The 27,204-nt window shown below is 41.6% G+C and overlaps 1 protein-coding gene across 22 annotated transcripts in view; it reads right to left on the bottom strand.

Moving 5' to 3' along the window:
• Positions 1-27,204, bottom strand: part of ERC1 (ELKS/RAB6-interacting/CAST family member 1) — a 216,196-nt gene that overhangs the window by 43,354 nt on the left and 145,638 nt on the right. For all 22 annotated transcript variants that reach the window (XR_013231416.1, XM_077340007.1, XM_077340011.1 and 19 more), the window contains one exon: positions 19,669-19,813. Coding sequence is in view for 21 of the 22 variants with exons in the window: in XM_077340007.1 (XP_077196122.1) it covers positions 19,669-19,813 (145 nt within the window). In the remaining variant the exon portion in view is untranslated. The remainder of the gene's footprint in view (positions 1-19,668; positions 19,814-27,204) is intronic.

Below are 27,204 nucleotides of genomic sequence, written 5' to 3'. Positions count from 1 at the left end.
TTGATCATAGTCCTGGTTCTCCTTCCCAGATAGCCCCCTGAGCCCAAACATGGCTAGCTTCAGCCACAAAGGTCCTTTCAGATCATTCTGTCAACCAAAGATCTGGATCAAGATGGAATATTCAAACTTGCACTTCCTGTCTCTTCATCATACTCTCAAGATCTTTGGAAACAATGATCTCAGCGTATATTATCTCATTTTTTTTGTGTAATCTGAACACTGCAGTTTCTGGCTTGGCTAGGCATCCTAAACAACTTCTATTAATGCATTAATATACAATCTATGCAGTTCCAACGTGAGGCACGTACTTGTGAAAAATGGTCATGGCAACTCAGCCATTTGGCAAATTAAACAGCAAAGTTCTCCAGGTTGCTATCGCTTCATTTTTTTAGCCAGCGCTGAGTATTTCACTGAAAACACAAACATGCTTAACGAATCGTCCAAGGCGAAGGAACTCTTTAACCCCGGGAGGAAAATACACAGGGGCTCATTGTCAGATGTTCCAGTTACTACTCGCTCCACTGTTTTCAAAAATCCTGGTCAGAGCATTATTTCTTTTCAAGTATACCCCGAGCAATCAATTCGAATAGAAGGAAAACACAAAATGTCATTGTTATGCAGATGATCCCTCGATCAACTTGAGTACACCCTACAAAGTTCAAGAGAGAGTACAATGATCCTATACACAGAACACAATGCTAATTCCTGCAAAGATGAAGATGAGACAATTGCACTTTTGGTAACGTCCCCAGGTTGTGAGGGTTAATTCACAAGATCACTTTGGGGGCTTAAGTAAATTCATTGAGGCTTATATTTCTCCTGTACAGGCTGAAAGTAGGTGTGGTTAAATTAGTCATATGCATGAATCTGCCATGAGAACGCAGGCATTTGGAGCAGGGTCAGAGCAGCCAATTCCTGTGCGATTTTTCTGACATCATCAACACCTTGTACAGTCCACACTTTATCATAGGATCTGTCCAAATTAGGTCTCCATTTTTTCCACTCAGAAGTAGCCCATCAAAATCTATTAACGTTCTTGCAATAATGTTTGCCTGTGTCTAGAAAACTGCTTGCTGTATCCTGCAATTTGGCCATCATCCTGTACATCTGCTGTGCCCATCCACACATCTAAGGAAGTCATTGTGATACAATAAAAAGCATTTTTTGGGGAAATCAAGGTAAGTAAAACAACCAGTCCTGTATAAAGGATGGCATAGATATATTTCCCCCCTATATGAAGATTACAAATTTCTAGAAAAACTGGCTCCAGGACCTATTGTCTATATCCAACTACAGTTGTTGTATAAGTGCTCAATGTAAGGGCGCTACTCATTGTTAAGGGGAATATCTAGATCTGCCCCTGTAAAAAAGATAACTTGATATTAAAGAATAAATGTGTTGAAGAAAGGCAAGAGTAACATGAGCAGTTGCAAGTGGGGGAAATTATAACTTCTTTGTCTATTATGAAGGCTCCCAGAGTCTCACATACTCATCTTAGGTAGTTATATGTCCTTTTGATCTTGAATTACAGCTTGTTGCATCAGAGGCTTCCTAACAAGTGGTAGACATTCTCACCCCTTGTTTACAGGCCCTCGGAATAAAGGGAAAACACCTGACCTACCTTTTAACCACAACTGTTAGATGTGGTGCTACAATGCCCAAGATCACATGCTTCATGTATCTAAATGGGTTAGCAATGAGCAATTCTTTTATAGACCAATGTAGCTGGGAAGAAACCCAAATGTGATTACTTTGAAACTGGAAACGTGCTATTTCACGCTCTTGCAAAATAAATGACTGAGATGGTGACATGGGAAATTAGTCTGGTTATCAAGTGTTTATAAAACCCTACACTATGATTTCAGTACACTGTAGAGGAATGTGAGAACTACTTTACTGGAAACTTCTACTAATGAAATGGATAGAGTCCCTTTAAGTTACCAGATTATACAAACAGAATCCAAGGCGACCTCTCATAGTGATCACCTTTTAGCGACATTTGCATTTTAGTAACTAATAATCTTGTAGGTAATCTTATAGGGTGAAGAAGTGGTACTCACAATCTAATTCTCGGCTCTGCAGCAAGTTATATTTTAACAAGTAGGCAGAGGTCAGACTAGGGTATGGCTTTATATATAGCCACATAACTGGTTTATAATACAAATAAAATTCTATACATATGGTTAATATTATTATTATTATATGTTGATTTTTAGGCTACCCCTTCCTGCAGGCCCTCCAGCGTTTTCAGAGCCTCTTGTGGCGCAGAGTGGAAAGGCAGCAGTCTGAAAGCTTTGCCCATAAGGCTGGGAGTTCAATCCCAGCAGCCGGCTCAAGGTCGACTCAGCCTTCCATCCTTCCGAGGTCGGTAAAATGAGTACCCAGCTTGCTGGGGGGTAAACGGTAATGACTGGGGAAGGCACTGGCAAACCACCCCGTATTGAGTCTGCCATGAAAACGCTAGAGGGCGTCACCCCAAGGGTCAGACATGACTCGGTGCTTGCACAGGGGATACCTTTACCTTAAGAGCCTCTTGTGGCGCAGAGTGGTAAGGCAGCCGCCTGAAAGCTTTGCTCATGAGGTTGGGAGTTCGATCCCAGCAGCCGGCTCAAGGTTGACTCAGCCTTCCATCCTTCCGAGGTCGGTAAAATGAGTACCCAGCTTGCTGCTGGGGGGTAAACGGTCATGACTGGGGAAGGCACTGGCAAACCACCCCGTATTGAGTCTGCCATGAAAACGCTAGAGGGCGTCACCCCAAGGGTCAGACATGACTCGGTGCTTGCACAGGGGATACCTTTACCTTTTTACCTTTTCCTGCAGGCAGGCTTGGTAGGTTTACAGTTTTAATATAACATAATTAAAAAAACATTAAAACATTGCAGTTTAAAATTACCTATGGCTATTCTCTTCCACTAGCTTGCCTGGCAGCAGTTTTTTAGGCCCATGGTGGGAGATCTTTCTATGCATGGGATCATCCAGTTGTATTTGGAGAGCTGCAGTAGGGGTGGTAAGAGGTGAAGATGGAGGGAGGCCCTTGGTTGTTCTTGTTTTATCCGGGCCTCAACCATAGACCTGGTGGTAGAGCACTATTTTCCAGGCCCTGTGGAACTGTACTAGCTCTGTCAGGGCCTGGCTCATTCCACCAACCAGGAATCGGGGCCAAGAAAACCCTAGCTCTGATTGAGGCCAGTTGGATTTCTTTGGGGCCAGGCATCACCAGCAGATTTGGATTTGCTGATTGTAATGTTCTCTGGGGAACATATGGGGAGAGGCAGTCTCCTAGGTACACAGGGCTCAGACCATGAAGGCCTTAAAGTTTAATACCAGGACCTTGAACTTGATTCAGAACTCCATCAGAAGCCAATGTAACTGGTGGAGGGCAGGTCGAACATGAGTCCTCCAAGGGGTCCTTGTTAGGACCAGTGCAGCCGCATGTTGTACCAGTTGAAATTTCTAGGTCATTACAGTGGTCCAATCACATGGATCACTGTGGCTTGGTCTTCCGGGGCCAGATAGGACAGGGCAGTACAGTACTAGTAGCTTTGCCTGGCACAGAAGTTAAAACACCTGGTGACCTATGTTCATGATCAGAGCCTCCATAGTAATGGAAACATCAAGACCACCCCCAAGTTCCTGACAGAATGCGAAGATGTTAGTTGCACTCCTCCTATGCAGGGAAGATGCTCTTCCTCTTCTGGTCCTTTCTTCCCCAACCACCAGATCTCCATCTTCACTGGAGTGAAGCCTTAGACAGCTCTGCTGGAGCCATCCAGTCACAACCTCCAGGCACTTAGCCAAAGATAGAGCTGAGTATCATCAGGGTACTGGTGACATCACAGCACATATCTTCAGAGTAGCTGTGCAAGAGGGCACATGAAAATGTTAAATAACACAGGGTAAGAACTGCCCCTTGTGGTACTCCATAAGGTGCAGTTATTTCGATAGTCCTCATTCAGTTTGGCTTCAACCAGCATTTATTTCAGGACTGATGATATTTGGTGAACCTTGATTGTTTGGAAAGATTATTGGATCCAGAGATCAGACCAAAAAGCACACAAAATCATGATGATCTGTTAAGCCAATTTGTTTTGAAATCTTCACATGGAGGAGAATACGTGAATAATTTTAACATTACCAAGATGGGATTGGCATTTCTTTCAACTTATTGATCCAACGCTCAAAGGCCAAGAACCACTGCAGTATGCAGGAATCTTGGGTATTTCATGTTACATGTTAAGCCACAACCGGCAAGAAGAATCTTGCTTAAGTGGAAGAAACCTAACCATGTGATCTCGGGACTTCTGAAAAGGGGTAGAGGCTATTAAATGTTATAACTCAGCAGTTTGAGTAATGAGCAGGCAGGCACAGCCTATCTTTGCTGTATAATTAATGATACAATAAAACTGAAGAACAGTGCAAAAAGGCAAGTGGGTTTTATATTGAACTTAATGACCTCGAATGCGCTGGTGTTTGGTGATGAATTCTCAAGGTTCCTTTGATGAGAATGTGACTGGTTAGGAAGCGGGATTCTTGGAAGACACCAGTCATACTGACCCCTCAGAAGAAAATAACTGGATCATAAATTTTAAAAATTGGATATGCAAACAAATTTACAACTTAGCAAGAATAGGTTTGGGTAAGGTCTCTTTGATCAATGAAAAGGGGTATATAGGGCCAGAGGAGGAGAATGTGTTCTTTCTTCTTTCTTTCTCAAACTTCCTCCCATATTCAATTCAATATCCTCATTCTTCTTCTTTAACAACAGCCTCTCTGCTTTTCTGATCTCTCTTCAGCTAAGCTTTTGCCCCATCTTTATTTCATTTCCACTCCTGAATCCAAAAGCCACTCAACTCATTGCCAGATAGTTTAATGACAGAGGGTAAAACTTGGAAAACTTTTAATTAGATGTGCAAGATATAATGAAGAGAGCAGCGATTGTTTATAATATTATTTAAAAACCATTTGCTATTTGTTTTTATGACTTCTCTCCAACGTCTATATGTTAAACTTGTCTATATACTTGCCGTCTCTCTTTACTTTGTTTAGTGATTTCATTCATCTATGATTCCTAGTTGCATTATCTGAAATGCATTAGTAGTTTGGTCATTTCCCCATGGTTCTTACATTATTTGTTGTTGGTTTTTATGTTAATTTTTTGATTTGGTCATTTTCTTTACTTGTCTCTGGACTGTGCCGAATAGTTCAGTGATGGCCTACTAGGTAAATGACTCAGATTTTCATAGACTACTTTAGATTAATTACTGAATGCATTAAAATATTACCAAAAATGTAAATATTCCCTTTTTAAAAAAAATCACAGGCCTAGCGCTATAGCTTATGTTTTATTTTATTTATAGTTAGATTTTTATACCGCCCCTCACAACTGTCCCGGGCCGGTTCACAATATAAAATCCATAAAATACAATATAAAACCCATTAAAAAAACCCTTAATTTTACCAATAGAACGAAAGAATAAAGGCCAAAAAACAGCCAAAATGTTTAGTTATTCCGGACGCTACATGTATTATGTGACAGTGACACTATGTTGGAAGTAATCTGAGGATAGTGGAAGGTCTTATAGCTTTTCGGTAGAGTCTATCTTTATTGATTTTTCAATTTTTTGATATGTACACACACACACACAATATCAAGTTTTAAACTTTTTTTATTACCCGAGTGCCTTTTCTAGTCTTTTTAGGAAAGTGTCAGAAACTGCTGAAGTAAGGTATTCAACAGGACACATGGCAAGAGGATCTAAACAGCACTAAAATTAATGATGTGTCAGTAAAGTTGTCTATAATTTCAATTTCCTCATCTGGATTTTCCAGCAATAAGAAATTGCTGTAATGAAAATAGTCAATTTGGATCCAAAGCATGAGTTATTTTGCCAACTGAAGGAAAACTGAGAAGTACAGCTTAACTCTCAGGTAGAAGTTATAAGATGCAGTTCAGCTGTCAGTGATAGGCAGGATACATAAAAATATGGAAAGTCTTTAGAGGCTACACTATATTAATTTCCAATACGAATGAAAAGCCAAGGAAGGACAACATTTACTGTTAGGATTTAATAATCACTTGAGGAATATAATCTGTGCTAATGAGAAAATTCAAGACTCAAATGTTTCGATTTCAGCACAGTCACCCCTACTGGATAGCCAATGGCAGGTTGGAGACTCACCAAGCGTGGTGGCAAAAAGGCTTGATAAGCTTTCTACTCCTGGTGCTTGATTGCAGGTGTGTAAATAAGGGAGAGGGGAGACCACAGACACCGAGCAGGGTACAATATGCAGCTGATGGGCTATGCTTGGCTTGGTAGATCACAAGTTGCGACAGCTGATTAGGGAAAGGCTTATTAGGGTTGGAAGGTCTCCTGGCCACTGGCAGGGGTTGGGGGCATCTGCAAAAATTGCACTGACCAGTCTAGATGTAGAAATTACCAAGGAAGTCATTTCAAGTTTTGTTCCTCTGGAAATGAAGCTTATATAGTTACATGCCTGTGTCATAACACTCATTCTGAAAGCTTTAAGGATCCACATTCTTGGAGGGGAGGAGTGTCAATTTTGGCTGATTCCTCTTTTCCACAGTAGATCCCCATTTTGCCTCTCCTGAAGGAACCTCAGAAACAGCTTTCCAGGAGCTCAGTGCCGCCCTTGCCCAAAAGGTTAAAAGCCCTCACAAGTTACAAACATGTGACTGGAGGCTGGCTATACCTTAACATTTTGAAGAGGATAGAAGTTTCTTGTTGATGACTGGACAATATGTGTGATGTATGTTTCTTTAAGTAAGATCATTCTCCTACCATACCGGGAATGTATTTCAAGTAAACTCACTTTCAGATTGTTGTTCCTTGCACACTTTTCATGCTCCACTGCTGCCTACGAACTGCTTGCAAAACAATGGTAACAACAACAAAAACAACAACAAAGGACAACCCCATGACCTTGCACAGCAACGCTCATCTAAGAATGCAGCTTTTCCTTTCAATCAACAAGAAATACTTGTAGTGGCTTGGAAATTAACTGAAATGGCAGTGCATAAAACTGATGAGCGTTCAATTTTCTAAAAATCCAACCATTGTACTTCCCTACAACCTAGCAGGCAGCTTCAAAGAGTCCTACTTCAACAGAAAAAAACCTCTTTCCTCCACTCCAATTCCAGGAACTGCTCCTAGAAAAGGGAGGAGGGGGAAAAACCTCTTACCAATAGATACAAATTCCTGGATTCTAAAGTGATGGGGACTGCTCAATGTCAGCTTAACGCAGGCTGTCTGCAAGAGCCCAGGAACAGATCTGTGCATGTACACGAATGCGCCTGCATCATGTAAACACTGCTGATAGCAACATTATTTAAAGAAACAAAACTATCTGTGCCTGCTATTAAGCTCTGGTAGATTAATAATCAAAGTTGGCTCAACAAAAAGCGCAGTCTTGTCCTACTTCTATGCTTAAGTATAACCAAACGTTTTCAAAACGATTGCCGGAGAGGCACAGTAAGTTGCATAGACTGAAGCATGTTTTTAAAAGGACTTTTTCTGTCCACAGTGTGGCTTTAGAAGGGCTTCCTCATTGCCTTTGCAACTCATGAAAAAAACATACCGAATACCGATTTGCCGTGGTCATGAGTCAGTGGTCCCCAATCTGAAAGAACTGTTTCCAGTTTCTCTAAATCTTACTGGGCTCATGCATCCATTTTTAAAAAACAAGCACAGTTATCCTTTAATACTTTGAAGGACTCTTCTGGGAGATGCAAGGTGTTGATATCAAAAGCCCCACTTCCAATGATCTCCAATGATTCATGATCAGTTTTCCCCTGAGCTTGGTCCTGGTGATAAAACTGTACGTATGAATGCGCCGTGTGCATGCTTCTACCACCACTGTTAAACTCTGCATGTCTGGATGCGCCCCCACGTTAGAGTCAGACGTTTTCATAATATTGATGGTTGGACCCTGCACCAGCATCAGGAACAAACAGCCAACCCCTCTCACAAATAAGACATAAGCAGGCAGAGCATTCCTGTCTTTCCACACAATTCCTCGTGGAGAACCATAGAAAAATACCTATCCATCGACACTATCCACATGTCTGGGCCACTGGCAGACATACTTCCTGTCCATTCTCCTGGTCACCACAAGTAGCATAGAGAGGCACAGAGAATTCCTGTCCATCATCCCTGTCAGTGATAGACGATAAAAGGGTTGCTACACAACACTTTGGGGGGGAGGGATTGTGAAGGCTGCTTTCTTATGTCAATTCTGCATGACAGGAGATAACACCACCAACTGTCAAACGTTTGAACAGGCACGAAAAAAGGGAGAAAGAGCTCTTCCCTTTTGCACTATCCTAAAAGTAATTTAGATGAACTAATGAAGTCTTGTGCCCATCTTTTCTTTATTCTTTATTAGGGAACTGCTCATGACATTTCACTGATTTGGGGGGAAGGTGTCTTTTGAAGGAAGGAGTGAAGGTGCCCTGTTCATCCATTCTCCCCCAACCCTAGCGCAAAGGCTAACTTCGGGAAAGGCTACGGAGTGAAAGCAATAGGTCTCATGCACACTGCTCACCTTCTCTCCAATTTCCTAACTTCCGTTGCTCTGTAATGCTGATTCTACTAGTATATGACAAAGAAAAAGGATATTGGGAACTGCGTACACTTATGACTTTATAATTAGACTGCCTTTGGACACTTCAGCTGATCCAAATGACGACTGTAAAGCTCAATTTATTTAACGAGTACTCGAAGTTCAACATTTGCACTTTGAGTTGTGCCTGGAGATAAACTAGAAGCCATTGTAGATCTTAAGCTCCTCCCAAATGGCCTGGGATTGGCGCCTTGGAAGGAAGATCTTTTCTCTCCCATGCAAATCTGCCGGCCGGCTGAGATCATTGCCAGTCCTTCTCCAGGTAAAGAGTATCCACTGGAAAAAGTCATGAAAATTCCTCTTAAGATATCTGCTGGATACCTTTAAGGCACCAGAGGAAATTTCTCCTGTGCACAAACTTTTGGTAGGCCCCACTTTGTATGTTGAGGTCAATGCCACCATTGTAGTAGTTTTACTTTGTTTTTTCTTTTTTGGGGGGGGCATGTATATGATTGCTTTAATTAGCGTTTTAATTACTGGAACAAAGTTTGAATCCAGGCCACTGGACTCAAATTTTGTTCCGCTGCTTCAGACCAACACAGCTACCCACCTGAATCTGTTTTAATTACTGTAATCCGTTTTTATAATTATTTTAATGATATATATTAAAATGTATTTTACAGTGGGCCCCTTGCCACAAGTGCCTGGGAAAACAACAGGTCTTGCCTCCCTAGAATCATAGAATCACAGAGTTGGAAGGGACCTCCTGGGTCATCTAGTCCACCCCCCTGCACTATGCAGGACACTCACATCCCAATCACTCATCTACTGTACCTGCCACCCCTCTGCCTTCACAGAATCAGCCTCTCTGTCAGATGGCTATCCAGCCTCTGTTTAAAAATCTCCAAAGATGGAGAACCCACCACCTCCTGAGGAAGCCTGTTCCACTGAGACGTTTAGACGGAATTTCTTTTGAATTAATTTCATCCCATTGGATCTGGTCTGTCCCTCCAGGGCCCACTGTGCCCACTGCATTCTATATTGCACTGTTTCCATCTGCTGAATGCTACTCTACATACATTGTCTTGTTCTGATCTTAGAGCAAGAGAGGAGGAGGAGTACCCAAGAAACTAGCTTTTACAATATGATACACAAAAAAGCATGGTACATCTGTTAGCCACTGAGCAAGGAAAAAGCATTTTAGAATAATTTTGGAATTCTCTACTGTATAGTGTGAATGTGTGGAGGAGCTTCCTTCATCAAGAAACCGGAACACTTTATTCAGTCTTGATTCCTGCTCCTATCCTTGATGATAGCATCGTTCTAAGGTCAACGTCTGTTGAAGCAGCATGGGTAACCATGAACAAAAAGCAGGGGAAGATTTGGGATGAAGTAGCTAATAGGAAGAAGCTGGAAGGCTTGGCTGATTTACTGGCAGCTGAAGGTTTTGAGAAGGATCCGGAAAGCTATACATTCATAAAATCCCTAAAGTATCATAAAAGATAGAAGACCTACAATGGGGAGGGCAAATCAGGTTTGATGATGGTAAGAGGAAAGGGGAAAGTTATTTCATGATTCTGAAATAGAAGTCTAGGCATCTGGAAACAGTGTGGAGAAAAGGTAGAACAGATGATCAAAATAGAGCTGATCTGAATCCAGACTTCCCCTGGTCTCCCAGGCAATGGATCCTTCTAATGCCAGTCCAGCACTGTTCGCTGAAACCTTACCCTGCCTCCTTCTGGGATATGGAAAAGGACAGCACCAAATTCAAACATTCCCCTGGATATGCATAGATTCTACACAGAGCAAAGTTTAAATAATGCATGTGTAATTAAGCAACAAGAGTTACAGAAATTTAGTACTTTGTTACTCAAATGACAGGTCAAGAAGCAGGGCTTTGTTCTTGACCTGGCTGAGGAAGCTCACTTCAGTTAGGCAAAGAAAACTGTCAGAAGAAGTTGCTCGGAGAACAAGAGCCGACACATCAAGTTTATACAAGGAAAGGTAATCCTTCAAATATGTGGGTCCCAGATAGTGCACGGAGCCCAGAAACAGAAAGGAAGGCAATTAAGAGGCTTCTTTTTCCCCAAAAGATATAATGTGATGTCAGCTCTTGTACCTCCATGACTTTGAGCAGGAATCTAACTAAACAACTAAAGGGAATTTTATATCGGAATTTTAACTTCACTTTTAGATTTTTCCTTGAGGTTCTTTACTATAGCTAAAAGTACTGTTAAATTCAAGTGAGTAGCCGTGTTGGTCTGAGGTGGCACAACAAAATCAGAGTCCATTTAGAATTCTACTTACCAACTTTTTGAAAATCTGTGTATTTTAGGATATTGATTGCTCTTTTAATAATGAATTTATATAAACTTTTATTGTGTACAAACATTTTCCTATGTCAAATAAACTGGGGAGAATCAATAAAATGGTTAGTGGATTTTTAGAATTATTATAAAATTAGAAATTTTATTACATCAACAGTAAATTTGCTTTAAAATATTAGCAATGATTCACCCTCTGATTATTTTATCACACCACCTCTGAAGTGTGGACAGAAAGGTATGATGGCTCGTGGCAAAAGACTCTTCAGTCAGGAAGGCTCAAAGAACTATTGTCATTTATACGTTCAGATTATCAGGAGGAGATTTTTTAATGTCAAGACATTTGGATATTTAAAATGTTTTAATGCTTATTTATTTATTTAAATTTGTAGACCACCCTGTCTGCTGGAGCAAATTTAGGGCAGTGAATGACATACATTCACCAATACAATTAAAATCACAGTTAATTCTAAAATCAATCTAAATTCTAAAATCAATCTAAAAATTCCGCCCATGGGTATAGAACCAGAACTCAGTGTGGGAATGCAGTAGATAGAGTTGTTGTCAAAGTGTTGTTGTCAATGGTGTTTCATCAGACTGAAGAGAGGTGAGTAGCGGGGTACCTCAGGGCTCGGCCCTGTACTTTTATTGGATGCTTTAGGATGCTTAGGGCTGATCCTGCGTAGAGCAGGGGGTTGGACTAGATGGCCTGTATGGCCCCTTCCAACTCTATGATTCTATGATTCTATGATTACTGTTTCTAAATTACTGTCAGCTACCCTGAGCCAACTGGGGAAGGGAGGGGTACAAATTATTATTATTACTCAGACCTTCTAATAAGACAGGGACCATCTTAGATTCTCAGATTCACTTGAAGTTGTGCAAAGGTCACACACACAAGATCCACTGACTGAAATTTTATATTTACTGAAATTATATGTACTTGATACTTGACAAGGTGTTAGCATGCATCCATAACACTATAAAACTATAAGCAAAATACCAATATATATATATATAAATTGAAAATAATTCCAAGGAGGAGCACAGAAGAGATGCTAATACAGCAATAAGCAGAATAAGGTGAGAATATAAAATAGCTGGACCACTCAGAGAGAAGAAAAGGCGAAGAAACACACAAACAATGCCAAATTACAGTCAACAAAAGACCCAGGGGAAAATATTTTCAACTGTTGCCTAAAGCTCAATAGATGATGGTACCAGGCAAACTGATGGGAAGAAGCAATTTTATAATGAAGTCTTGCCACTAAGTGAAGGCCTGCCTTGAGCCTTCATCCTCTTTATTTCTGAAGCTGTAGACCATATCTCCATATGTTATCAAATACTTCCAAAAAAAGTTCTAAAATGACGTATGACATCCAAGTCATAACATTTAAAACATAAGAGTAGCCATTAAAACAAATTACGAGAAGAAACACTTTCATACCAACCTGTCAGAAGACAGTCACAGTATTCATTGCGCTCGTAACCTAGACCGACTTACCTCATCTTTTAACAACTTTCACCTTAAATAGTACACACACAGAGCTAATGGTAGCAAAAGGAAGCAGCTGATGTGGAAAACACAGGGAAAGCAAGTGGAAGTCCTCCCTTTATTAATAAGAGGATTGTGGGGAAAGAGAAGGAATAAATGTAGCTGCTATTAATTGTTTAGGAATCAGAGTTTTCCCTGCCTATCCCATTTCTTTCTAATCCCATATCTCTCCTACTCTCTGTACTTCCTTAAATCAGCTCACAACTTGCAAACAACCACAGATATTTATTATGGAATTAATTTGCCAAATTAGTTCTGCCAAGTGGAATATGATAAAGATACACGCATAATATCAAACCGACCCTGCATGTTTCATTTGCTGGAGGTCTGCCAGTGAGAACTATCCGCTGATTATGACCTTAATTCCTCAGCCACAAGAATGAGCGATGGGTAGAAGCAATCACAGTTTCAACTCTTGGTGAATAAGATTCACTTAATTATAGAAGAAAACCCTTAAACATGTGCCAAAGGAGAGCTTTTGGAAGCTATAACCATATAAGGCAACATATAAAACTAAACGATTGGGTTGAATATTCATGTCATATTTAGCTTTGCTTTTTCCTAAATCTTCTATTGGTAATTACACTGAGATACAGACTTAGCTGTGGACAATAAAATCAGAATCCAGTAGCACCTTTAAGACCAACAAAGATTTATTCAGGGCATGAGCTTCTGAGTGCAAGCACTCTTTGTCCAACTATGATCTTCTTACATGACAGGGAATATATAGCAAAAATCAATTCTGTTACATCAGTAGAATGTGTCTACTGTTGTGGAGAAGGAGACTTGTAGTTCAAATCTCATCTCTACAATGAGCTCTTACTTGGTAGCCTTATGAAAAACTGCTACCTTTGCAGTCTTAGCTCATTTGTAATGTTTAGGATTGGAATAAAATAATTGAGATAATATGCATAATCTGAACACTCTAATGCTCCACATTACTTACCATTACCAGATCTGGGATCACGTGGAGCAGGGCACTCAGTTGTGGAATTATCTAAGAACAAGCAAAAAAGCCCATTGCACTTAAAAATAAAATGGGCGCTAGCCTTCCCTCCCCCCTACTCTGAGCAGGCCCACCGAGGCCTGGAGAGGAGATTCCCAGCCTCACTCCCCCTGGTAGTCCTGCCAAGACCTGGCAAGGCCGTGGCTGGGGCTACTCATATGGCGGGAGTCCCAGGCCCTCCATCCTCCCTCCCAGCTTCCTCTGTCCTAGCTTACTCTGGGCTGGCACTTCTTCCACATGGAAGATGTTGGAGGGGATGTGGCCAGGGGTGGGATAGCTTAACTGATTGGAAGTTAGGTGATACGTTCTAACTCCTCCCACCACACCCTTCCCATTTTATATATATGTTCAGGTTATGCAAATGAAAACCTAATTTCATTATTATTTATTTGTGGTCATTTAGACCAGACCAAATGAAAACCTTTTCATGTGAGGAGGCTGGGGTGTATTAAGAATGAAAGTATGGTAATGATTTTATGTAAAATTATTATGTATAAATTTGTAAGTTGCCTTGCGCTTTAGCTGAACAATTAATTTGGTAAAAGGTTTGGTAGCTGTAGAATATATCACACCAGTTTGATGTAGTGGTTAGGAGTGTGGCCCTCTAATCTGGCGAGCCAGGTTTGATTCCGCGCTCCCCCACATGCAGCCAGTTGGGTGATCTTGGGCTCGTCACAGCACTGACAAAGCTGTTCTGACTGAGCAGGAATATCAGGGCTCTCTCAGCCTCACAGGGTGTCTGTTGTGGGGAAAGGGAAGACCACTGTAGGCCACTTTGAGAATCCTGGTTGAGAAAAGCGGCATAGAACCTACTCTTCTTCTTCTGTATAGTTTGTACTGTCTGTTGTATGATCATTGGTCTATTGACATCATTGAGAGCCAGTTTGGTGTAGTGGTTAGGAGTGCGGACTTCTAATCTGGCATGCCAGGTTCGATTCTGCACTCCCCCACATGCAGCCAGCTGGGTGAGACCTTGGGCTCACCACCGCACTGATAAAACTGCTCTGACCAGGCAGTGATATCAGGGCTCTCTCAGCCTCACCCACCCCACAGGGTGTCTGTTGTGGGGAGAGGAATGGGAAGGCGACTGTAAGCCGCTTTGAGCCTCCTTCGGGTAGGGAAAAGCGGCATATAAGAACCAACTCTTCTTCTTCTTCTTCCGTCTACTCAGGCTGGCAGAGGCTCTCCAGAGTATCAGGAAGAGCTCTTTCACATAAACGTCAACCTGATGCTTACTGGGGAAGTTGGAGATAGAACCTGGGACCCTCAGCATGTCAAGCAGATGCTCTTCCACTGAGCCATGGCCTCTATCTATCTTCCTATTTACTTTCTGCGTTCTTTAATGAATTGTGTTAATGCTTATGCTTTGTTTAATCTCTGCTGATATTTTTGGCTTGGTTTCAGATTTCTGCAATCCAGACCCTACTGCATAGTTTACTGGAAGTCCCATCCTGTTGATCATACTTATTTATACTGTATAATTCACCTTTAGTCTTATTAAGAGACTATAAATAATGTAAATAAAACAAATAACTAGAAACAAAATCCTTGTCAGTTAGCTTGTTTTGAGTGGCTGAACTATCACCTCTCAATGCTATTAGGTTATTTTCAGTCAACACTATTCACAGCTGTCATTATGGGTTGAACCTACACTTATCATTGATGATTAAAGCATGGAAACCTGTGTCCCTTGACATTTTAGCAATATGCCCCCCAAGAAGAAAAGACAACCGGATATTCTCAAGTTGTGATCATTCAACCCCAATCCAAAAGATACTCTGTTTTGCAAGCCTTATATCAGGGGTAGTCAAACTGCGGCCCACCAGATATCCATGGACTACAATCCCTATGATACCCTGCTACCATTCTCTGGCAGGGGCTCATGGGAATTGTAGTCCATGGACATCTGGAGGGCTGCAGTTTGACTACCCCTGCCTTATATGCTCAACTTATTGACTATCTTGAGCAGTTGTCCCATGTTAAGCATTCTTTGAATGTCCACAAGCATACAGGCAGAGCTAAAATACACCAAAAATGCTTATGATGGGGAAACTTGGACATCTAAAGCAAAAAGACATCACAAGACAGTCCACTCTGCCATGGCTTCTACAGACAACCCTAAGCTGCAGAACAGGATTGTAAACACTGATAATAATGGAGCTTGAGGAGTATGTTGCATGGCCTATCTGGTGGATAAATGGCATTCAAAGAAGCCAACTTGTTTGGATTTACACTAATTCCAGAACGGGTGCCTTTCCGCATGTGTAGCAGAACTATGACTTAGAATCATACTGACTTTCACTCGCTAGCACATCTGGACTTTGTTAGACAGCCTTCAGTACTGTTTTGCTGAAGCAGACTTGCCTCCCACCCTCCCACCCCCTCGACAAAGAGGCCTCTCAACCACTATTTTACCATCAACCAACTGAGACGGCTAAGTATCTTGGGAGCAGTGAAAATGGGGCCACAATATATGGTGACACTTGCACCTCATCCTCGCAACAATACGGGAAATACAGCATGAACACTGACAACCAATCTGGAACAGGCAGCTCAGCTTACAGGAATGGCCGGTCAACGCTAAGTGCTTTGTTACAAATTCATCTCTGTAGTAGCTCATTCCTGTAGCAACTAGCCTAGGAACTTTAAATTAAAACAACACTAATACCATATCCTCTTTCTGAAAAGCTTCTCCTCATCCAAGCTTAAGCACACACACCCTGAAATTAAAGAAACAGAATGTCTTTGGCAAAACGCTTTCCTTCTCTTTAACAGTCACCAATTTGCTACTTGAGTGGGTGGGAAAATGATACTGTGCAAGGAATTAAAACAGAGAACCTGGATGAAGCAAATCATCACAGATTCCCACTAAATGTGTATTCCTTCCTGGCTTGATCAATGTAGCTTATTCAGTGAAGTATTTAATTTCAACATGCAACCCCCTAAAAAACGAGGTTAATCAACTTCTCGACGGCTTTGTTCCTCTCAATGATAACTGCTAATATGTTGTACTTTAAGCAATAGGACCGGATTGAGTGAATCCTGCAGGCTTACACGCAACTTTCCCTCCATTCTAACCTTGATGCAAGGTTACATTTGCGCCAGTGTTCTGATTACTGGATCTTAAGTACATGACATTTGAAGTAACAAATGGAAGCATACCTTTCATAATCAAAACCAAATGCACTTTACAGAGAGTTAATGTTGGTTAGTAGAGTAAAGGGATTCATAAATCAAAGCTTATCAGGAAAAAGTCACAGCATAGGGGATCAGGGCAATGATCCATCTAACCTAGCATTTTGCTTTCCCCAAGGTGCTCAGCAGTTCACAAGCAGGGCAAGGCGATGATAGCCAGCCTCCAGGACTAATTAGCTAAAGGTAGATCGGCTCTGAACAATGAATTTGTGCTTTTGCTTATAAGATTTATTGGAAGATATTAGTCACTTCCATTCATTATGAGATATCTTAAAAAGCAAACAACTACAAAATTCCACACCGGTGCAAGTATTATTATTATTTATTTAATTTATAGCCTGCCTTCCTCCTAAGATTTAAGGTAGATTACATTAAAACCCAACCCTAAAACAGCATTAAACCCCAAAAATACGAAGATGGCAGAATACCTCCTACCTCCCGCAGTCATTGTATTTTTATTGTATTGTATTTTTGTATTTTATTGTTATGTAACAATAAATTTATTATGTAAACCGCCGCGAGACCTGCTGGGGAGCGGCGGTATACAAATCTATAAATAAATCTATAAATAAATCTATTAATCTATTAAATAAATAAATGTCTACCCGATCTGTTTAATTGGAGGTTGCAGGGACTGACCCTGGAATCTTCTTCAAGCTGATGCTTTGATACTGAGCCATAGACCCAAATCTCTTTGACAGTGCAGCTGATGACATTTCTGCTAGCCGTTGCGTCTTCCAGTACCTCACCTCTTTGAGGGAGAAGAGCTTGGCTCCAACAACCATGACTTCCCATTTGGCAGTGACTTCTTTCTTTAGCAAGAAGTGTGGATTTGCTGACCCCCGCCACACCTTTGCTGCTCACCAGGCCACTGAAGGGTGGAAGAGGCTCTCCCCCACTGCTTTCCTGATTACCAAAGACTCAACAGCTTTCCCAGTTCTGGTTGGGCTTCTCCAGCCCACCCTCTGGGTCTGCCCCATTGCTCATCCATGCTGATAACACCAAGCTGGCTCAGTTGCCCTCAACCAGCCCTCTCTAGGAATTTGAGGTTCACTCTTGGCAGATCGCCTGTTCTGCTCTACATCGGTCTCTGTGTGCATCAGTTTCCCCTTTTGTCCTCCCCCTGTCCTTATAACAATAATTCTGGCTTCACTAGCTGTTTTTTGTTTTGAAGAGACTGCAAAAGTATTTGCTCCTTTGCCATGCTGGACAGGCTAATCACCTGAAAAGGACTCAGAGCTCTTTATACAGGGAGACTTTTGCAGCAGTTACAAGTCCCAGAGTCTCCAAGGATGAAAACCCAAGAAGTTCATGACAGAAAAACTACTGAAAAGACTTTTGTTTCTATTTCTGCATCCAACTGGGACTTGCAGAATCACAGATTCACAAAACACTACAAATCTTTCCCTTCCTTATAATATTGAGAAAGGACATCAAGTACCAAATCACACTTGATTGGTGTGATGAAATGAGAATATGCATTTTACATTAAACGCTGGATCCGAAAGGCTTTTGTTGGTGCACGGCCATAGGTGCAAAGTGACAGTATTTATGATCTTTCCAGTAAAGCTGAATATTATAAAAACTGTAAAGTTAGATTTCTGACTAGCTTTAATGTTGGTTTTTTTAACTATAGGAAAAAGAACTTAATTGAGCAAACTTTAAACATTTTATTTCAGTATTAAACGCTAAGTGAAAAACCACCGCTACCACAGGACCAACACTTCGAAGAAATCTTTGTTAGAAAGGGTCTTTGGCTCCAATTTGCTGCCTTTGGCAACAGAATAATTTAGTCTTAATGGCAGTTAAAGTGAAGAAAACTGCAGTGGCGGTGGTGGCCAGAGGCCCAAAATGGCTGCCCAAAGATGGCAGCTGTTATTAACAATCTGGCATACAAATGACTTATGGGGGGGGGACGGGGGACCGGCACAACAACAGCTTAGCTGAAATTCATCTAGAATGGTTCAAGTGCTTTCTATAGTTCTCTAAACAGAAAGTTTCCTTCCAACAGTTCTCCACTGTTTACATTACCCAGAGAAAGCAGGAAAAGACCATCTGGCTCACAAGGGTAAGATATGCTAAACACTGGTAAGGAGGCAGGCTCTTTCCTGGATATATCAATGACTTGTAGAAAGAAAAAAGCTTATTAAAAAGCTTATTCCTTCTTTGAGTGAATTAACATTTTATTTCTGCAAGACCATGTGTTTATGATGAACAGTTAGCATTTTCCTTAAGAAAAAAACATACCAACTAAAGATAGTGAAAAATAGATTTTTCCAGAGGTAAGCTCAGTCACTTGCTAGTATAGGGATTATACAAATGGCTCATCTTAACATACAGTCTTTTCAAGAAAATTGTTACATCTTCTATGTGAAATAAGCAGCAGTGCTTCCAAATATTCCGTGCACACCTCCTCCCACCCTGTACAGCCCCACAGTCCTTGGTGGTACCTGCCTGAGTTGGGGGTGGGAGAAGGACCTGTGCATGTCTCCTCCCACCTGGGCCAGCCTCACCATAGCCTCTACAGGCCTTGGTGACACCTGCCCAGCTGGAGGGGGAGAGAAGCCCCCATGCATTCCCCCGCCCACCCTGGACAGCCTCACTGCAGCCTCTGCAGGCCTTGGCGGTATCTGCGTGGGTCGGGGGGAGAGCCAGGGAGGCCCTGCCAATGCTTGCCCCCAGCCCAAGCAGCTGCGCTGCAGCCTCACCATGTCTCAGCGGTGCCCACCTGGGTCAGGGGGGAGCCAGAGAGGCCCTCTGCCAATGCTCGCCTCTTGCCCCAGCAGCCCCCCTGCAGCCCTGGTGGCGTCTGCCCAGGTCGGGGCTAGAGCCCATTGTATTTTTTCCACAACAGGCTTTTTTTGCTAGTGATAACATACAAACCAGTTCATAAGTCGAGAGGCTGCATGCTTAACAGTAAGCAGAGTTATACCTTTCTACATTCACTGAAGTCAATGGGAATGGAATAGTATGACTATGCTTAGGACTGCAGTGTAATTCCTCTGTACCTGTTGCTTTAACTGTTGCACCAAGCGGTCTTTTTCTCGTTTTAGGGCAGCCACTTCATCTTGGGTTTTTTTCTTGGAGGAAGAGAGCTCCAGCAAAGCAATGTTGGCATCTTTTTCACTAATGGCAGCTAGAAGGGCTTCTTGTCTGAAAAAGAAAGTAAGAATGGTTTACTTCCACTTGTGAAATCTAACATTTAAGTGTCCCTTGCCAAATTCATACAATTAGAATTTGCATCTGAAGCTGTATCAGATACTGCTGAAATTTAAAAAAAAATGGTCTTGTAATACATTCACCATTAAAAAAAAATAAAGTGAAGTGAGTCTCTTTGACTCTCAGCTCTCCAACAGACATTGCCCTTCAATCACTACTGTACACAGAAGATCTGAAACAAATTTAGCATTTTACAATGAATCAGCTTACTTTATTCATGCAACAGCAATATAACTTGAGCACTCTGATGACTTTTACACCATGACATATATTTTGGAAATATTACTAACCAATCTCATGAAACAAATGATTTACTATATGCATGCAAGTATAATGCCTACTCCTCTGAAAAAAGTTAAAAACAGCAAAAATTAACTGAAGACAAATAAAACAGAATAAAGTTTTTGCCATGTTTCTCAAATATTTCCTCCAACCAATAACATTTTCATTTTAAATTTATTTATATTAAATTACTTGACAGCTAGGAGATTCTACCTTTGAATAATCTCAAATTCCAAATGACAATTTGCATAAGATATAGATCCTTTGATATATGTACAAACATAAGTTTTTGTTGATCTTACTGGTTTTAAAGATGTGATTTCACTATGTGTATTTTAATGCATTAGTTACCATCCTCTATGCAAACACCCAGCTTCCTTGGTCTGGAAGCTGTGGTGGATTGGCTCAAACAGCTGAAGTTAAATCCAGCTAACATGGAGGTCCTTGACAGGGTCCAACAAACCCTTGACAGGACTTTGACAGGGTCCAATGAACAAGAGTCTGAGTGTGATCCTGGATGCCTCTTTATCATCAGAGACCAGGTCATAAATGTATCTTAACAAGCATTTTACCACCTTCAGCAGACATGACAATAAGTACCCTATCTATCAGTGCTCAACTTAGCCACTATGATCCATGCAATGGTCACCTACAGGTTGGATTACTTAACTCGCTCTACTCACGGCTGCCCATGATGTTGCTCTGGAAACTTCAACTGGTCCAGAATGTGGCAGTGTGGATCCTTGGAGAGGACCCAGTGGAAAGCACATACACAACCTGTGCTCTCCCAGCTGCACTGGAACCAGACTGAGGACTGAATCAAGTTCAAGGTTCTCATTTTGACCTTCAAAGCCCTATGATCTGGGACCATGATATATGCAGGACTGCCTCTCTCACTATGTCCCCTAAAGAATTCTAAGATTGAGCAAGCAAAATCTGGTCAGGATCCCTGGCCCCAAAGAAATTAAATTGGTTTCAATCAAAGGCAGGGCTGAAAAGACCCTGGCCCTGGCCTAGTGGGACACTTTGACTAATGAAATCAGGGCCCTATGGAACTAACTACCTTGTACCCAAGGGTGATGGGGCTCTAGTGGCTGTGGACCCAGCCCCCATTATGACCTCTACCCTTCTTCCCCTCAAGGTGGCTGAGGGTGGTTTACCCCTGAACTGCAAGTCCAAACCTAAAAGCGTTATCCTGAAGAGGCTTCAAACTGCATGCCTTCTCTATAGACCACAAATTGTTAACAAAACATTTTTCCATACTAGAGAACGATATAGTTATATGACCAAGATCTCCTCTCAGCAACTCTCCAGAAACATTGTTAATGATATATATAAAATTGAGCAAACATCTCACAGTTGTTTTCCTAAGATATTTTAAATGTCTGATGATTGCTCATATTTTACAGAACAGAGCCTGGAGATTTTCACAATGCTAATGTAGTTCTCTTGTTAAAATAGCACTGCGCTACCTTCTATTTTCTTTCTAGTTTGCCTATTTTTATTTAGCCTGTATTGTTGCTGTTTTTTTGTCATTCGGTCTATGACGACTTATGGTGAATCCATAGGATTTTCAAGGCCAATGTTTCTGAGGCCAATGTTTGCCTCCATGCCACCACTCTGGTATTCCTTGGTGGTATCTCAGTCAAATATTAGCCTGGGTTGGCCCTTCTTAGCTTCTGAGATCTGACAAGTTCAGACTAGCCTGGCCTATCCATGTCAGGCATCGCCTGCATTGACCAGTATATAATGCAATAAGGAGGAGGGAAGACATCATGCCATTGCCCAATCTCAGAAGCTCTCCAAAGCTAAGTATGGTCCACCAAGGAAGACTCTGCAGAGGAAGGCAATGACAAACCAACTCTGCTTCTCACCTGGCTTGAAAGCTCTTTGCGTAGGTTGTCATAAAACAGCTGTGACTTGACAGCACTTTGCACACATAATCCAATGTGAATTTGTACCTTGAGAAAAATGTCATCTCCAGCTCTATACAGGATCATGACAAATTCAGAAGAAGAAAAAGACAGACAGGATTCCTTCTTCTAGGACAGGGGTAGTCAAACTGCGGCCCTCCAGATGTCCATGGACTACCATTCCCAGAAACCCCTGCCAGCATTCGCTGGCAGGGGCTTCTGGGAATGGTAGTCCATGGACATCTGGAGGGCCGCAGTTTGACTACCCCTGTTCTAGGACAACCCAATAAGACAAATCACTTATACAACTTATTCCAGTGATCTACATTCAGCTTGCACAATGTGAACGGAGTCCTTAAGAGGCATGCAGCATATCATGTGCTTGATAAACTTTTTTTTTAAACCACCTGTACTGGGCAGGCAGCAGTACAAAATATATTCTCTATGACTCACCTAAATACCTGCACACAAGGCAATACTGACCAGTTAACTCAACCTTACAGTACAGAAACTACATGTAAATACTTTGAACAAACAACATGTTGTATGGGAACAAATTAGAAATCTAGAATAGGATAGAAATCTAGCTTCAGAGTAGAAGATTCTCTTTGAGATTCTCTTTTTCTTGTGGAAGCTCACTGGATGATTTTTAGATCAGTCACATACTTTCAACCCAAAGGGGAACTGATCTCTGTAACTGGGAGATGTGTGGTGATTCCCAGAGCACTGCAACTGCCAGTGGTGCTGTGGAGGGGGGAGGAAGCAGGAGGGAGCTGGAAGTTCCACCACCACTGCTGCTGCAGTGCTTGAGGGAGGAAGCAGGCAAGAGGAGAGTGATGTGGACCAAAAAAAGAGAGTGATGCTGTAGGGACAGAAAGAGAGAGAAGAGTGATGGGTAGAAAGAAAAAGAGTGATGAAATGGTAGAAAGAAAAAGAATGATGGGGCAGAAAGAGAGGAAATGACATGCATGGAGGAAACAGAGAAAGAGAGAGAGAACATAAGGAAAGTGGTGGCCAAAGGGAGGAAGAGTGTGAGAGAGGTAGTGGGATAGGGAAGGAAGCAAAGGAGGGGCAGATGAGATAGCTGCCCTGCTAGTTTCTTGCAGGTCTCCACTTGTTATTGTCAATTGGTCTAAAACCTAAGGCTGTTTCACATACACTTAAACATCCCTTGACATATTAGCAGTTCTAGACTTGCAACTGAATGCACGAACCACATCCACTCTCAAGCAGTGTGCTTGTGGTGGTTGACAGTGATACGAAACCTCTGTCTGTGGCGGATGATGACTATTTTACAAATGCAAGTCACCAATATTGCTGTCATGACTGTAATTGAACACGAGCTTGATTTACACACTGGAAGAGGTACATAACTGAATCAAACACAGAGCTTAAAATAAATATGATTCTACCATAGCTTTTTTCTTTAAACGATTTGAGTTTAAATAGATTACCAATGCCTGTCCTATTGAAGAAGTTCAGTACATTAAAAAATAATTTAAATACATTTACAATGCAACTTTTGTAACGCACAATTGAAATGTAGTCGCCGTATCGGACAATTCAAGATGTCATCTAGTTGTAGAAGTGCAACTGGGAAGTTCTGCACTTGGAACTCTCTAAATGTAACAGTCACCTTTGGTTTTCCAAACAAGCAATTCCGAGCCTGACTAATCCCACAGCTACAAGCAGGAAATGTGAGGGATTCCCCTCTCTGCAAATTCCAAAGCCCACTGCAAAGGCATCTTGGATCTGGCTTTGGGGATGTGTCTGCCTCCTAATTAAAGCCTCGTCTAAGGGGCAAGACCATGTTCTGGTTACATTTCTCCCATTCCTGCTAAAGAATGACACAAATAAATCACTGGGCTGAGGTCAGAGCAGCCTGCCCATAAAGTGATTCATGGATCCAGCAGCGCCATCCCTTGGGACTATGTACTTTATTACAGTAAACCTCAGAACAAGATACAATTTCCTGTCTCAAGGAGCAGCTTTTAAATCAGGACACCTGGACAGCCTTGCAACTCTGAGAAACAATAGGTCACAGCCCCACCAGTTCTTCTTACTGCTAGCCTGTGCTTACACCAGAACTGTTAAATTTTAAACTAAGTACAAGTTACACAAGGAAAATTACTGATGTCTCCAGATGCTAAATTTGCCAGCATATTCTATACTTCCTCCTTCCTTTCCCCTGGTTGGTAGATGCATTTTCCCCTTATCTGTTTTCACAGCAAAATAAGGACAATTGGAGGGTGTGTTCTGGAGCTCCACTTTGAGGCAAGGCTGGGGCTACCAACTAATTGGTGAGTTACTAACTGGCACAAAGAGATAAGAGAGTCTGCTTCATAGACTGATTCAAGTGGGTAGCCGTCAGGAACTTTGCATGTGCACACGACAGTGTATACCGTGAATAAAATTTTGTTGGTCTTAAAGGTGCCACTGGGCTCGAATTTTGTTCTGTTGTTTCATGGACTGCTAACATAGCTGAAATGAATTTGATATTTAAAAATTAAATCTCAAAGAGGAAGAAGAAGAAGAAGAAGAAGAAGAAGAGTTAGTTCTTATATGCCACTTTTCCCGACCCAAAGAAGGCTCAAAGCGGCTTACATTCACCTTCCCTTTCCTCTCCCCACAATAGGCACCCCATGAGGTGGGTGAGGCTGAGAGAGCCCTGATATCACTGCTCAGTCAGAACAGTTTTATCAGTGCCGTGGCGAGCCCAAGGTCACCCAGCTGGCTGCATGTGGGGGAGTGCAGAATCGAACCTGGCATGTCAGATTAGAAGTCCGCACTCCTAACCACTACACCAAACTGGCTCTCATAATCCATATATACAGGAAAATATTTTAACAGTAACCCAGCCCTGGGACAACTGCACAATTCTTTTGTACCTGAGGGATGTCCTTTTCCTCATAAACGATAGATTGCAGCCAAAATTGAGCAGACCAGGGATTATTTGGAATCCACAGACCAAGCAAAACATAGATACTGACACACAGTTCCAGGTAAGTGTACATTTGCTAGTTTAACACTTCTTTTAAATGCTATTAATTTCCAGTTAGCACTATCATGTTGTTTAATGTTCTAAATTGCCCTGAGCTGCCTCGCTGGAAGGGCTGTACACTGATGCTTAAGACTTCCAAAAAGATTTTGTCAAGGTGCTTTACCAATGATTTGTAAGTAATTTTAGCGGCATGCAATAAGTGGAAATGTCTTCTTATGGAATAAAAGCTGGTTAAACTGGAATTAGAGAGTAGGGGACATGATAGCCCTCTTTAAGTATTTGAAAGGTTGTCACTGGAGGAGGGCAGGAGGCTGTTTCTGTTGGCTGCAGAGGAAAGGATGGTTTTAAACTACAAGTACAACGATATAGGCTAGATATCAGGGGAAAAACTTTTACAGTCAGAGTAGTTCAACAGTGGAATAGGCTGCCTGAGGAGGTGGTGAGCTCCCCCTCACTGGCAGTCTTCAAGCAAATGTTGGATACACACTTTTCTTGGATGCTTTAGGATGCTTTGGGCTGATCCTGCGTTGAGCAGGGGGTTGGACTAGATGGCCTGTATGGCCCCTTCCAACTCTATGATTCTATGATTAGTTCTTGCAATGAGGGTAGTTTGCAGTAGAGTTCCACATGGATTGGTATTGGGACAGGTACTATTTTTTTTGCAAACTGAAAAGAGCACTGTGATAGCCAAGTCTGCAGATAATACTAAGATGATTTAGAATGCTGAAGGCCAAAACAAAGGCTCAGGAGGTGGTCTTCAAACAGAGTGAATGACAAAAACTATACATAAGTGCAAGGTGATGCATACTGGAGCAATACATCCTAATTTTAAATGTATGCTGATGGGTCTGAATTGGCTGTAACTAAATATAAATATTCATATATTTAAATATAAATATTTCTATAAATAGCCTCTTGTGGCACAGAGTGGTAAGGCAGCAGACATGCAGTCTGAAAGCTTTGCTCATGAGGTTGGGAGTTCAATCCCAGCAGCCGGCTCAAGGTTGACTCGGCCTTCCATCCTTCCGAGGTCGGTAAAATGAGTACCCAGCTTGCTGGGGGGTAAACGGTAATGACTGGGGAAGGCACTGGCAAACCACCCTGTATTGAGTCTGCCATGAAAACGCTAGAGGGCGTCACCCCAAGGGTCAGACATGACTCGGTGCTTGCACAGGGGATACCTTTACATTTAAATATAAATATAATAAATAAATAGATAAATAGATAAAGAGGAAAGATCTGGGGGTTATAGTGCACAGAGAACCTTTCCTCTCTCCCTTGTAATACTATGGTAGAGGGTGGATGATAGAAAGATGGCTTCCAGCTTGTAAGGACCAGGAAGAATCTTACTCTCTCTCCTCCTCAATGTATATAAAGACTGGGCATGGCTAACGTCACAACCTTAATGGCTCTTGGTTCCTAACCCATGACTTGCAGCCAAAAATGTTGGTCTTTATGAACTAACCTAATATACGCCTGTCCAAGATGCTTTGTATATTTTTCTTTGTATATTGTGTTTTGCTTAAATTTAAGTGATATTTAAATCTAAATTTAAAATCACATAAATTTAAGTGATATTGCATATTTTGTAACCTACTCTGGGGCTCTAAGAAAGCAGGATAAAAATGTGATTATTAATATAAATAGTAGAACTTGGGGGTATCCAACTAAGTTGACAGCCAATAGGACAGACAAAAGGAAGCACTTTTTCCATTAAATGAGTAATTAAATTAATTGCCAGTAGATGTAATGATGTCCACTAACATGGATGGCTTTAAAAGATCATTAAACAGTTTCATGGAAAATAGGTACCTTAGTGATTACTAAACCTGATACTCAGTGGTAAGAGGCAACTCAGATGGAGGCCTTGAACTCTGCCACATTTGTTGCCCCCACCCATAGGACGACTTCTTGCAAACTAGATCATGATTATAGGAGATAATAATGCTATAGTTAAAGGCTAGCTGATCTAAATTCTCACCCCTACCTATCAAAGCTCAATGGCATTCTACAAAATCTTTATCTATTCTGCAAAAGAACGTTCAAAACTCCACCCAAGGTATTTAAGCTAATAGAATGCATATGGATCCAGATCTCCTCAGAGAGAATGCCTTTGCGTTGCATTACAA

Source organism: Paroedura picta, chromosome 5, assembly GCF_049243985.1.
Source record: "Paroedura picta isolate Pp20150507F chromosome 5, Ppicta_v3.0, whole genome shotgun sequence".
Taxonomy (NCBI): domain Eukaryota; kingdom Metazoa; phylum Chordata; class Lepidosauria; order Squamata; family Gekkonidae; genus Paroedura; species Paroedura picta.
The sequence above is the reverse complement of the archived record's forward strand: the minus strand, read 5'-3'. Positions and strand labels throughout refer to the sequence as shown.